Here is a 13,948-nt window from a genome sequence, read left to right as displayed (position 1 = left end):
GTGCTACTCTGTGTTGGTCTGTCACTTAAAATCTCAAAAAACTTTTAAGTTCGTGGTTGTAAGGGGGAAAAATGTGAAAAAGTTCAAGGGGTATGAATACTTTTGCAAGCAGAGCATTTTTTAACATAGTTACTGGGAGACTGGTCTCCCAGTGGCCAGATTTGGTCTCCTAGTCAATGCCAAACCAGCTTCACTGGGAGACCAAATTTTAAACCAAGTTTAAAAGTTTTTATCATTTGGTTCAATCAGTTGCAATTAGTTAACCAAGTACCATGTAAGTATACATTTAACAAGGAAAATGAAGATCTATGTTATAAGATATACACACAAGATCATGTTGGTTAAAAAAAACAAAACTAAAATTTGGTTACTGAGATGGCTGATGTCAGAATCCAATGTCATTACTGTGTAACTTTGAGTGTCTTTGACATAACATTTCATCTCATTATCTCTAGCCGCTTTATCCTGTTCTACAGGGTCGCAGGCAAGCTGGAGCCTATCCCAGCTGACTACGGGCGAAAGGCGGGGTACACCCTGGACACGCCAGGTCATCACAGGGCTGACACATAGACACAGACAACCATTCACACCTACGGTTAATTTAGAGTCACCAGTTAACCTAACCTGCATGTCTTTGGACTGTGGGGGAAACCGGAGCACCCGGAGGAAACCCACGCGGGCACGGGGAGAACATGCAAACTCCACACAGAAAGGCCCTCGCCGGCCACGGGGCTCGAACCCGGACCTTCTTGCTGTGAGGCGACAGCGCTAACCACTACACCACCGTGCCGCCCGACATAACATTTGTGCTTGGTAATTGCTCTTGATAGCTGTGTAGTCACTGTAGTGTGTTTGTCTGTATGGTGATTGGTGAACCATTTTGCATCACAGAATATGCCGCAGCGGTGCAGCCGCATGGACTCTGGGGCCTGTGATTGTATTGCCCAGACCAGTTGGTCTCCTAGTGGAAAATCCTTAAAAAATGCTCTGTTTGCAAGGCACTGTACATCCCAGTTTACCAAAACTCTCTATGTCTGAAGACCCTCCAAATCTACACCTTTACCTCATAAACACCATTAACAAAAGGCTTGACTAAACAGATATGTTTTCAGCCTAGACTTAAACACTGAGACTGTGTCTAAAACTGTGCTCCAATCAATAGGACATGGACTCCGACCTGGCAACAGTGTGCTGGACCAGGAGGAAGAAGAATAAAATGTTTGGAGTGAGTCAGTGCTACAGTTTTAACCGGGTGGCCAAAATTTTGAGAACCCCTGCCTTAAACAGCTATTCCCTGTAATCATTTCACAAGCATTTAGTAGAGTTATGACTCCATAACTCGGTTTATGGTTAATAAATATGGAATCAATTTAGTGCCAAAATGTTCATACAATACTTTTGAAATATCAAACAAAAACGACATGAACACATTGAGTCTGTACAGGGCGGGGCATCGCTCAGGGTTCTCCGCCTACGCACGTGAAGAGCCGTTAGTACACGCCCTAAGTCTATGCCACGTGATTCACTGAAGTCCAATTAGCGCCAAGTATTTGTTCAAATGTTGAGTCTGATTGATGGGTCTCTCAGCCAATGACAAGGGCTCGCTTGGGTTCGTGGTCGTTATGGTGCCATAGAGACTGAATGACGCTTTGTGTTGAGTACAATAGTGAATGGCAGTGGTTGTGTGTGTAGGGGACAGAAGTGGAAAGGCTGAAACTTTGAAAATAAGAACTGTTATGGTCAGGTAAGTGAACGTACACTCGTTACGACTGATATAATTGAGAAACATTTCGTAATAACGTGTAATGTTTATCATGCATGTTTTTTTGGACTTTGGCACATAACCTTAACCTGTTTTTAATCTTAAGCACAATAAACAAGAGATAAGTGTTTGTTTTACAATCAGGGTACGCAAGCTAAAAATCACATTTAGCACTTATTATCTTCAATATCAAAAGGCTTGTCTAAATAAACTTGGTTGTTTATTGTAGCCCTGTGATAACTCTATTTACCATGCAAAAAAAAAATTTGGTGATAGTTATTTTTGGTGAATGTATGGTAATATGTGTCATATTTAGCAAAATTACTCGTGTCATTTAGAAAAAGTGCTTTTCTGACCACAGGTAGCTCCAAAAGGGATGCACTTACATCATTCTTTATACCATAAAACACATATTTGGTTCCATATCACTGGAAACATAGTTAAGTTTTAATGTTGAATGCCAGGAAGTTTTCAGACTATTTTGATCAAATTAGTACGTAATTGTGTCAAAAAAAATGTCCTCTCCGAGACAGCTAATTTTTCAATATAAAATAACATATCTAAAATGATTATTTTCATCCTAAAATGTGGTCAAGATATTGGGACATAAATATTAGAGACAACTAACACAAAGCTTACAGCCTTATATTTAAAAGCACTATGGAAGTAGTGGATTCTGAATTGTCAAAAAAAAAAAAAAGTCCTCTCCGAGAATCACTTCATTTGTTTCTCCCATCTTATAGCAGATTACACAAAACTACCATACACAAATCTGAAATCTGTTCTTTAACTTGTCCTTCACTTAAAAACTGGTACAAGAACCAGTTTGAATCAATTTGAATTTTGGACCCCTGTGACACAAACTTTGTACCCTGATTGTAAAACAACCCATAAGTGTTTCATAGTCTGGTTATCTCTTCAGATATAAAGGCTATAAACCTTTGACCTTTATTCAAAGGTTCTAATAAATACTAAGAGCGTTTAAAATTCAAATAATACTTGTGTTAGCCTTGTTTTGCCAAGAATCTGGGCACACAGAGGTTGAACAGTGCTAATGTTTTGACATGCTGCCTTGGTGAGAATAGCTGTTTTGCTTCACACTGGCAAAAGCTGAAATATTCTTCCTGTTGTTTCAAGACTGATGAGTTTAGTTTATAAAATCTTCCTGCTTCTTTTCCTCTTGTTTTACAGTGTCTACAATGACTGTGGCTCATTGATTTTGTCTCTCAGAGAGCAGTATCTATCACCCAAGGCTTTTGTTGTGATTTGGTCGGATCTCGCAGGCAGAAATGATAGCTCTGGAGCCAGCTGGAGGTGTGAGGAGATCCCTGGAATTCTTTCCAGCCCCAGCAGTTCGCAGAGTGGAGATAGAGCGTAGCAGAGCTGGATACGGATTCACCGTGGTCGGCCAGGCGCCCTGTGTCCTGAGTGGAATCATGAAAGGAAGCCCAGCTCACGATGCTGGCTTGAAGCCTGGTGACTGTATTTTGAGTGTGAACGGCATCGATGTGTCACCAGCTTCACATGAAACTGTCGTGGAGCTTATCGGTTCATCATCACGATCACTGAGTTTGCTTGTCTCATCAGGAGACAGACATTCAGCAAATTTTGCCTCCAGTTCCCAAGGAAAGCAGAAAGAAATGTGGTCAAAATCAAGACAGGTAGAATCTTATAAAGAAGGTAGAGGTGAGTCAGTGCACAGTTTTAATACTGTTTTGGAAATTACAGGTCAGGCTTATAATAATGCATCAAAAAAACAGCCAAAACAGAGACCCAGATCAGAACCAGATATGTCTTACTGGTCTTTTCGGTGTCTGTCAAAACACAACCCGTATGTACTTGATCAGGAGGAACCATCTCGTGTTGTAAGTAAAGATTCTGTTTTCTCAGACTTTCAAAGTCAGCATGATATTTTACCTGACTCCAGCACTCTGAACGTGGGAATGGTGGTGGGGTACATAAACTCCACGGAACTGGATCTAGTGATTTCCCACTCTGAAGAGGAAACCTTACAAGCCATACGAGAATGTATCACTCGAATTGCGACTGAGCAGAAAACCCATTACCTGGTGATGATGAAGGTCAAGTGTAATTGTGTGCAACTTTGTGATGACAGGGATATGGTTTTGGCTGCATACCCTGCAGAGAACCTGGTTTTGTGTGCAACATGTATTGAAGATAATAGGTTTTTTGGTCTTGTCTCAAAGGAGGTATTCAAAAACAACCCCCAAAAAGCAGAGCAAAGTACTTGCATAAAGACGTTATGTCATGTATTCATCATAGACCCAGAACTCTGTGATCATGATGAGCATAAAAGCATCTCTGATCACTTTGGCTTCTCATGCACTGCTGACCCGGACACACAGGGTTGTCTGGAGTTTCCTCAGACTCCGTGTTCAATGTTGAACTTTGTGTCAGTCCTCTACACTGACATGGGAGACCATATTGATAAACTGAGACTCAAACTGGATACTGAGGATTGTGACAAACAGTCAAGCACACGAAACAGTGGCAGTGGTGACAGTGGGATTGGAAACGTCTCTCCAGAGGATCAAGAAAGTTTTGCTGACCAGTGGAGTCTTGTATCTCCAAACAGTTCCCATACAACTTGGGATAGACCATCTCCATGCATCTCCCAGCGGAGCAATGGACCATCCCTAAGGCCGGAGCGTAGGTGCCTTCTGGCTGAGCCATTCCCTGACCCTGCCACTCCACAAACGAATCCGTCTATTGGAAAAGAGATTTCAGGTAGCATGCCTTTAAATTCTATTTCTCAGTGTAAGCAATCACAACTGCCTGGAAATAAGACCAAACGTAGAGGAAGTCAGCGTTGGCCATCTATTAGTATCCGGGCTCGCTGGCAGAAACCTCGACCTACCAGCATTGACAGCCTGGCTGACAGCATTACCAGTGGACCCAAAGCAAAAAACAGCACTTTACCACCTGCCATGGAACAAATCCCTCCACTGAGATACAAAACCCGTGGTGACCTCGCATATGATCTGACTTTGAAACTGTTTAGCAGTGGGTCCAAGAATAAGGATGGAGAAAACAAGGTAACGACATTTAATTTCCATAATGATGATGTTAAAATGGAAGTTTAACTTCCATAAGCATATTTACTGTTACTTCTCGCAACTCAGGATCAATTCATCCATTTATCCATTCAATATTACTAGATAGACAATTTGAAGTCCTGACATGTACAACTGCGTATCATGCAAATGATACAAGATGAGGTAATAAGATTACACTCTAAAGCTTCTAAAGTAAATATGTTTATGTGCCTGTTCATTTGGAGTAAAAGCTTGTAATGCAAGTTAAAACCTAGCATTGCATGTTAGCTATGTCTTTGTCATGACTCTGGTAGTCTCTTATGGAGTAGACTAATTTGCACACTACATCATGATCTGTAGAACAGATGGTGCTACATGGTTGGGGCACGGCAGATGGAGCTGTTGTGTTGATTAGTGGAGTCCAATGTGATTACGCCAGGCAGATCAGTGGGAAAGCTGTTAAGCTAGGTTTAGATTCAAGAGAGTCATCTGGCAACAGTTGGCTAATTTCTCTATACGGAGATAATAAGCATTGTGTTTAGGCTAAGTGACTCTAGTCTTCAGTCTTAATTTATCACGGTTTGTGCATTAGTTTGATTATGTGCTATAAAATGTAATTGTCCGCATTATACAAAACCTTTCCCAGAGCATTAACAGGGTTGGACCGCTTTAATGTGATTTCAGCAGGAGCTCAGATTGTGATGAAAGAGGTCCACAAATGTTATAGTGCTTCAAGAATTCTGCTTAATGCAGTTTGGCTGTTTTGTAATGTTTCTTTAATAAGACCTATTTTTAGCTTACAGCTAAACTTTGGTGCTTGCATCTGTTTTGAGGGAACCCAGTGTTCAGATGGAAAGGAAATTATAGGTCTGTGTGGTATGTGTGATATCATTGTCGTTCCATTCAAACATATGTTCATCAGATAACTGGTTCCTGATTATCCCACAAGGCATGAAGTCTAAAAAAAAATGTGAGGATAAACAATGCAGGCGAATGAGTCTGTGTGATGTTTGTCTTGAACTCAAAACAGTGTTTTTCTGTTTGACAAAGCTGCACTGCTGAAATTTCTGGTGGAAATGTATAACTAAACGAAATACGTTATATAAAAAAACTTTTCTCGATATGTACAGTACCAGTCAAAAGTTTGGACACCTTCTAATTCAATGGTTTTTCTTTTATTTTTATGAATTAAAAGACACTTCATGTCTTAAAGTAATGATGGATGTTGTTTCTCTTTACTTAGCTGAGCAGTTGTTGACATAATATGGATTACTACAGTTGTGGAATAGGGATATTTACTGTATTTTTATTATTTACTGTTGGATCCCAAACACATTAATTCACTCACTCCCTCACGGTGGCCTCAGCCAAGCTACACGCCTGGAGCCCCGATCCTGTCAATCAGCCATGCAGTTGGCTAACTCAGCAGTACTGGCTGCGCCCACATCCCTTTTCAGGGTGTTGATGAAGGTTGTGACGGGACGGCCTCAACTTCTGCAACCGTGGAGAAGCTCACACAGCACAAGCTCACCAGCAGGCAGATTCTTGTGCCTGAAGCAGTGGCCCGCAAGCCCAAGTCTCCGCCAGACCACCTTGTCAGAAATTCTGGGGAGGGTACCATATAAATCTTCATTTGCTACATAGCTCTGCCAGCTGATGTTCAGAGCCACATGTAACATTTGAGTGTAGGAGCCATCAAGAGATCTTTCTAAGGTAGAGATAAAGGACCAACATTCATGTCTGTACAGGAGGACAGACTCGACGGTGGCCACAAAGAGCCTACACTTCAACTCGTGAGAGACACTTGATTTCCAGATCTTACTCCTATCATTCGCTGCCTGCCAGGCGAGTGCCTTGCGGATATCCTGCTCAGTTGAATTAACCCACGAGCCTAGACACATTAAGAAGGCAAGAAATTGCACTAATTACCTTTTGACAAGTCACACGTGTTAATTGAAAAGCATTCCAGGTGACTACCTCATGAAGCTGGTTAAGATAATGCCAATAGTATGCAAAGGGTCATCAAGGTAAACGCTGGCTACTTTGAAGAAAATACGAAATATTGGTTTGTTTTTTTTTTAACTTTTTTGTTTACCACATAATTCCAGATATGTTCCGGATGTTATTTCATAGTTTTGATGTCTTCAGTATTGTTCTATAATGTAGAAAATAGTCAAAATACAGAAAAACCTATGAATGAGTAGGGGTGTCCAAACTTTTGACTATTACTGTACATGTAATGCCAGTCAAACATTTCTGAACATCTGCACATTCTTATCTTTTAGTATAGATTAATCATGATTATTCCCACAGTCCAAAAAAATGATCTAGTGTGATGGCTAAATAAGCAGGGTGCCATAGCTAGGATCATGTCTCCTAGGTGCCCTGTAACATAGTGGTGTCTAATCCAGAGTGTATTTACACACACACACACACATACATACATACATACATACATACATACATACATACATACAGATTACTGGATGAATGAATTAAATTAGGAAACCTGTATCTTATTATAAGGGCGGCACAGTGGTGTAGTGGTTAGCGCTGTCACCTCACAGCAAGAAGGTCCGGGTTCGAGCCCGGTGGCCGGCGAGGGCCTTTCTGTGTGGAGTTTGCATGTTCTCCCCGTGTCCGCGTGGGTTTCCTCCAGGTGCTCCGGTTTCCCCCACAGTCCAAAGACATGCAGGTTAGGTTAACTGGTGACTCTAAATTGACCGTAGGTGTGAATGTGAGTGTGAATGGTTGTCTGTGGCTATGTGTCAGCCCCGCGATGACCTGGCGACTTGTCCAGGGTGTACCCCGCCTTTCGCCCGTAGTCAGCTGGGATAGGCTCCAGCTTGACTGCGACCCTGTAGGACAGGATAAGTGGCTACAGATAATGGATGGATGGGTATCTTATTATAGTCCCCAAATGACACTATTGGTAAAAGACTCCTAGGTGGTGCTAGTATTAGGTGTAAGACACAAATATGTGGTGTGGTACACGTGCCTGGATCAAGATTGGTCCAATAAAATAGTCATTTGTAACATTTCACACTTCACTAAACGTTTAATGAGAAACATTTATTGTAGACGCAGTATCACTGTTGTCTGTACAGTATCACTATTGTTTGTAGAAGCCTATCGAATTAAGTGTTTGCAGTGTGAAATTGGCGATTGCCTCTAAAAGTACTGGGATAGAGAGAGTTCATAATTATTCCTTATGGAAATCCTTAACATGTTTCATGATTTCAATAAAGATGAAATGTCTGACATAACTATACAGAAGCTAAGCTTTTATCACTGAGTTTTAATGACCATATGTGTTATATTAGGCAATAGCACATTTGCTATGGAGTAAATGTTGGAAATGAACATAAATTCAATTAAAGCAATGCTTTTCTTGACATGCAAACTATAGATATTGATTTGTTGCAGTGCTTCACAAGCCTTTGTGTCATTTTCAGTTCTTGTTTTTTGTTGCATGCTTTTTGGGATGCATGCATAATTGAATATGAACTGAAAAGTAAATGATTATTACATTAAAACAAATACTTTAAAAAACCTATCGGACTTGTAGCATGTAGTACATATGTATGCTGTTGCTATCTCTTATAAAAACAGCCAGACCATAAATAATGAACATAAACTCAATAAGGTGCTTTTCTTTGATTTTTCTCTTCTCAACATACAGTGGTGCTTGAAAGTTTGTGAACCCTTTAGAATTTTCTATATTTCTGCATAAATATGACCAAAAACATCATCAGATTTTCACGCAAGTTCTAAAAGTAGATAAAGAGAACCCAGTTAAACAAATGAGACAAAAATATTATAGAACCCCGATTCCAAAAAAGTTGGGACAAAGTACAAATTGTAAATAAAAACGGAATGCAATGATGTGGAAGTTTCAAAATTCCATATTTTATTCAGAATAGAACATAGATGACATATCAAATGTTTAAACTGAGAAAATGTATCATTTAAAGAGAAAAATTAGGTGATTTTACATTTCATGACAACAACACATCTCAAAAAAGTTGGGACAAGGCCATGTTTACCACTGTGAGACATCCCCTTTTCTCTTTACAACAGTCTGTAAACGTCTGGGGACTGAGGAGACAAGTTGCTCAAGTTTAGGGATAGGAATGTTAACCCATTCTTGTCTAATGTAGGATTCTAGTTGCTCAACTGTCTTAGGTCTTTTTTGTCGTATCTTCCGTTTTATGATGCGCCAAATGTTTTCTATGGGTGAAAGATCTGGACTGCAGCCTGGCCAGTTCAGTACCCGGACCCTTCTTCTACGCAGCCATGATGCTGTAATTGATGCAGTATGTGGTTTGGCATTGTCATGTTGGAAAATGCAAGGTCTTCCCTGAAAGAGACGTCGTCTGGATGGGAGCATATGTTGCTCTAGAACCTGGATATACCTTTCAGCACTGATGGTGTCTTTCCAGATGTGTAAGCTGCCCATGCCACACGCACTAATGCAACCCCATATCATCAGAGATGCAGGCTTCTGAACTGAGCGCTGATAACAACTTAGGTTGTCCTTCTCCTCTTTAGTCCGAATGACACGGCGTCTCTGATTTCCATAAAGAACTTCAAATTTTGATTCGTCTGACCACAGAACAGTTTTCCACTTTGCCACAGTCCATTTTAAATGAGCCTTGGCCCAGAGAAGACGTCTGTGCTTCTGAATCATGTTTAGATACGGCTTCTTCTTTGAACTATAGAGTTTTAGCTGGCAACGGCGGATGGCACGGTGAATTGTGTTCACAGATAATGTTCTCTGGAAATATTCCTGAGCCCATTTTGTGATTTCCAATACAGAAGCATGCCTGTATGTGATGCAGTGCCGTCTAAGGGCCCGAAGATCACGGGCACCCAGTATGGTTTTCTGGCCTTGACCCTTACGCACAGAGATTCTTCCAGATTCTCTGAATCTTTTGATGATATTATGCACTGTAGATGATGATATGTTCAAACTCTTTTTGTAATTTTACACTGTCGAACTCCTTTCTGATATTGCTCCACTATTTGTCGGCGCAGAATTAGGGGGATTGGTGATCCTCTTCCCATCTTTACTTCTGAGAGCCGCTGCCACTCCAAGATGTTCTTTTTATACCCAGTCATGTTAATGACCTATTGCCAATTGACCTAATGAGTTGCAATTTGGTCCTCCAGCTGTTCCTTTTTTGTACCTTTAACTTTTCCAGCCTCTTATTGCCCCTGTCCCAACTTTTTTGAGATGTGTTGCTGTCATGAAATTTCAAATGAGCCAATATTTGGCATGAAATTTCAAAATGTCTCACTTTTGACATTTGATATGTTGTCTATGTTCTATTGTGAATACAAAACCAGTTTTTGAGATTTGTAAATTATTCCATTCCGTTTTTATTTACAATTTGTACTTTGTCCCAACTTTTTTGGAATTGGGGTTGTACATTAAAACAAACACTTTCAAAAACCTATCAGACTTGTAGCATGTAGTACATATGTATACTGTTGCTATCTCTTATAAAAACAGCCAGACCATAAATAATGAACATAAACTCAATAAGGTGCTTTTCTTTGATTTTTCTCTTCTCAACATACAGCCACTTTTCTTTCTTGTGGTCTGTTGTAAATTGGTCCGACTTGATTTACAAGTGTATTTAAAAGTGAACATGAAAGGCTGAATCTTGTAATGAAAGTGGTCAGTAACTACTTTTGTATTATATGTTCAGGTTAATAAATTGTTACAAAATGGGGAAAAGGTCTGTAAATGTGATAAAACATCTGCAGCAGTGATAAAACACAGATGTCCAGAAACAGAAGGTGGCTTTTTTTTTTTTTTTGCTTAATTTTGCTTCTTAGATTTTTCTTAAACATGCATACAGAATGAATACAGTTGAAATAAGATTTTTACTTAATTGACACTGTTTTTGTGTGAAGTTATTATTAATAAAGCATGATAAATAACAATATAACAAAATTAATAGTACAAAAATATCATATTGTTTTTCTCTTCTCAGGGCTACAGATTTTGGGGTCTCGCTAGAGGACGCACATCTGTTCGACAACCTTCAGCTCGCACCAACCGACTCAGTCTGGCTCGTTCGCTTGATGACCTTGAGGTGGGCTTTTTCTTTGAAAAGGCAAAATGAAATGGTTCCTGTCGACAGAAAAATTTCTTCTTATTTTGTATTGTAATCTTTATGACTTGCTTCTTTGCTGTTTCTTTTGGTTTTCATGTGGAACTTCAGGGCCTAAAAGTTGTTTTATATTTATCACATTATATGCAGTCGTCCCTTTGCTATTTTGTGTAGAAGATCTATAATCCCAGGCACTCAGACTATAGGCCTATGGCTTTGTGCTGAAGTGATGACCACAACAGGCTGTTCTAGACTCCTAACATTCCCATACTGTCGGTGCACTAATATCTGTAGAAAAACTCAACAATGTTTTTTTACAGCCTACACAGAAGCTGATGTTATTAGACAAGTGACTCTGCTTTATTTTCCAAGTTATCTTCAGCAGTGCAGCTCGGGTTTTCTCTACATGCTTCATATCCTTGCATGATGTGAAAACATGACAGGGTGTTTTGTCTGTGGTCTTTGGATCATAGTCACAGGGTTGGAGGACGTGTGTGTGTGTGTGTGTGCGTGCACGCACGCGTGTGTGTTTTTATTGTTCCATAGATGAAGACCAAATACTGTTATATTTCATACATGGCACTCCACATCACCAATGTGATATCATTAGAATCCTCACTCACAAGACACAAACAATTCAGTTTCTGCAGCTTCTCAGACAGTGATGTCAGGTATAAAACACTGCTGAGTGTGAGCAGTTTTGAGTTTAAAAAAAGACACAAAACTGCTAAACAAACCTCTGGTTTATGACTCGTGCCTCAGTATGTCACTGGCTTTAAAGAAAACCATAATAATAATTATGAACAAAAGTCTCTTTCAGATAGATATGTACTAAAAATGAGACAAAGTGAGAGAGCAGACATGAAAAATATGAGCTTATACACTGCTTGGCCAAAAAAAAAGTCGCTATTTGGATTTAAATAAGTAAATACATAAGAGACTTTGATTGGATAATTACTGCAGTGATTAATGTGTTTCAGCTGGCAGCAATTCTTTTAACCTGAACTGATGCAGTGAGTAGCTTCTCATTTCTTAAACAAACATGTCAGAAGATGTATCTTGTGGTTCTGGAAAAGATGTTACTGTGTTTCAGAAGGTCAAATTATTGGCCTGCATCAAGAACAAGAAAACAACTAAGGAGATTGTTGAAATTATTGGAATTGGGTTCAAAACTGTCCAATGCATTATTAAAACCTGGAAGGATAGTAGTGAACCATCAACATCATGGAAGCAATGTGGTCATCTTGACGGAGTGTGATCAGAGATTGTGTAAATGCTTGGTGAAGTCAAATTGTAAAGTAAATCAACAGTAGAACTCATGGCTGTGTTTAATAGTGGACAATAAGAGCATTTCCACATGCACAATGCAACGAGAACTCACAGGATTGGGACTGAACAACTTGTGTGGCCATAAGAAAACCACTTGTTAGTGAGGCTGATCGGAAGAAAAGGCTTCAGTTTGCTAGGGAGCATAAAGATTGGACTCTTGAGCGATCGAAAAAGGTCATTGGTTTGATAAGTCCAGATTTACCCTGTTCCTGAGTGATGGGTGTGTCAGGGTATGAAGGGAAACACATGAAGCAATGCATCCATCATGCATAGTGGCCACTGTACAAGCCTCTGGAGGCAGTGTTATGATGTGGGGTTACTTCAGTTGGTCAGGTCGAGACTCTGCAATGTTATGGGGCAATAAAATGAAGTCAGCTGACGACCTGAACGTACTGAATGACCAGGTTATCACATCAATGGATTTTTTCTTCCCTGATGGCACAGGCCTAAAATTAGGGCTCAAATGGTGAAGGAGTGGTTCAGGGAGCATGAGGAATCATTTTCATATATGAATTGGACACCACAGAGTCCTGAGTGAAAGTTTTTGGGATGTGCTGGAGAAGACGTTATAGAGTGGTTCGACTCTGCCATCATTAAGGTAAAAGCTCAAAGAAAAATTAATGAAACTCTGGATGGAAATAAATGTTGTGATGTTGCATAAGGTTGTTGAAACAATGCCATGGCAATGTGTGCCATAATCAAAGTTAAAGGCAGTCCAACGAAATATTAGTGTGTGACCTTTTTTTTTTTTCTTGGTCAGCCAGTGAATTTATCCTTTTGTCCAAAAATCTGAGTCCACTAGTGAAAATACTTCTATTTTACAGTTTGTTATAATTCAATACAGCAATTTTCATTATAAATTATAGTACTCAGCCCTGTGATGACCTGGCGACTTGTCCAGGGTGTACCCCGCCTTTCGCCTGTAGTCAGCTGGGATAGGCTCCAGCTTGCCTGCAGCCCTGTAGAACAGGATAAAGCGGCTAGAGATAATGAGCTGAGATTATAGTACTGATAGCAACTTGAATGAAAAGTAGAATCTTTGAGATATTTGCATAAATTTCAGAGTTTCTAAATATTTGGTATGCCCCCTTTTTGCTTTAATTGGGCTAGCATGGACTTTAAAAGTTTGTGCAAAATCTTCAGATTCATTTTAGACCAAATCTGACAGAGTGTCCTCTGAACACGTGCTAGAAATAGTGCAGAACCTTGAAAGCTAAGTATTCAAGATATTGAACATTTGCTATTTTTTACTGAACAAAACTTTATTTATTTCCAGTTTTAAATGGAAAAAGTCCCAGATTTTCACTTGTGGTCTCAGACTTTTGGACCCCACTGTATGCATTACAAGATTTTGAGTTTTTTTTTTTTTTAATTGAAGTGCATATACTTATAGATGGGCGGCACGGTGGTGTAGTGGTTAGCGCTGTCACCTCACAGCAAGAAGGTCCTGGGTTCGAGCCCAGCGGCCAGTGGGGGCCTTTCTGTGTGGAGTTTGCATGTTTTCCCCGTGTCTGCGTGGGTTTCCTCCGGGTGCTCCGGTTTCCCCCACAGTCCAAAGATATGCAGGTTAGGTTAACTGGTGACTCTAACTTGACCGTAGGTGTGAATGTGAGTGTGAATGGTTGTCTGTGTCTATGTGTCGGCCCTGTGATGACCTGGCGACTTGTCTAGGGTGTACC

The 13,948-nt window shown here is 40.1% G+C and overlaps 1 protein-coding gene across 2 annotated transcripts in view; it reads left to right on the top strand.

Moving 5' to 3' along the window:
- The first annotated feature begins 1,645 nt into the window (after positions 1-1,645).
- The window catches only part of rgs12a (regulator of G protein signaling 12a), a 101,330-nt gene continuing 89,027 nt past the window's right edge, over positions 1,646-13,948 (top strand). For both annotated transcript variants that reach the window (XM_060934032.1, XM_060934022.1), the window contains exons 1-3: positions 1,646-1,744; positions 2,954-4,818; positions 10,821-10,922. In XM_060934032.1, the coding sequence (XP_060790015.1) occupies positions 3,052-4,818; positions 10,821-10,922 (1,869 nt within the window). In that variant the 5' untranslated portion in view covers positions 1,646-1,744; positions 2,954-3,051. The remainder of the gene's footprint in view (positions 1,745-2,953; positions 4,819-10,820; positions 10,923-13,948) is intronic.

Source organism: Neoarius graeffei, chromosome 1 (assembly GCF_027579695.1).
Source record: "Neoarius graeffei isolate fNeoGra1 chromosome 1, fNeoGra1.pri, whole genome shotgun sequence".
Taxonomy (NCBI): Eukaryota; Metazoa; Chordata; class Actinopteri; order Siluriformes; family Ariidae; genus Neoarius; species Neoarius graeffei.
Note: the sequence above shows the minus strand (reverse complement) of the source record. Positions and strands in the feature narration are given on the sequence as shown.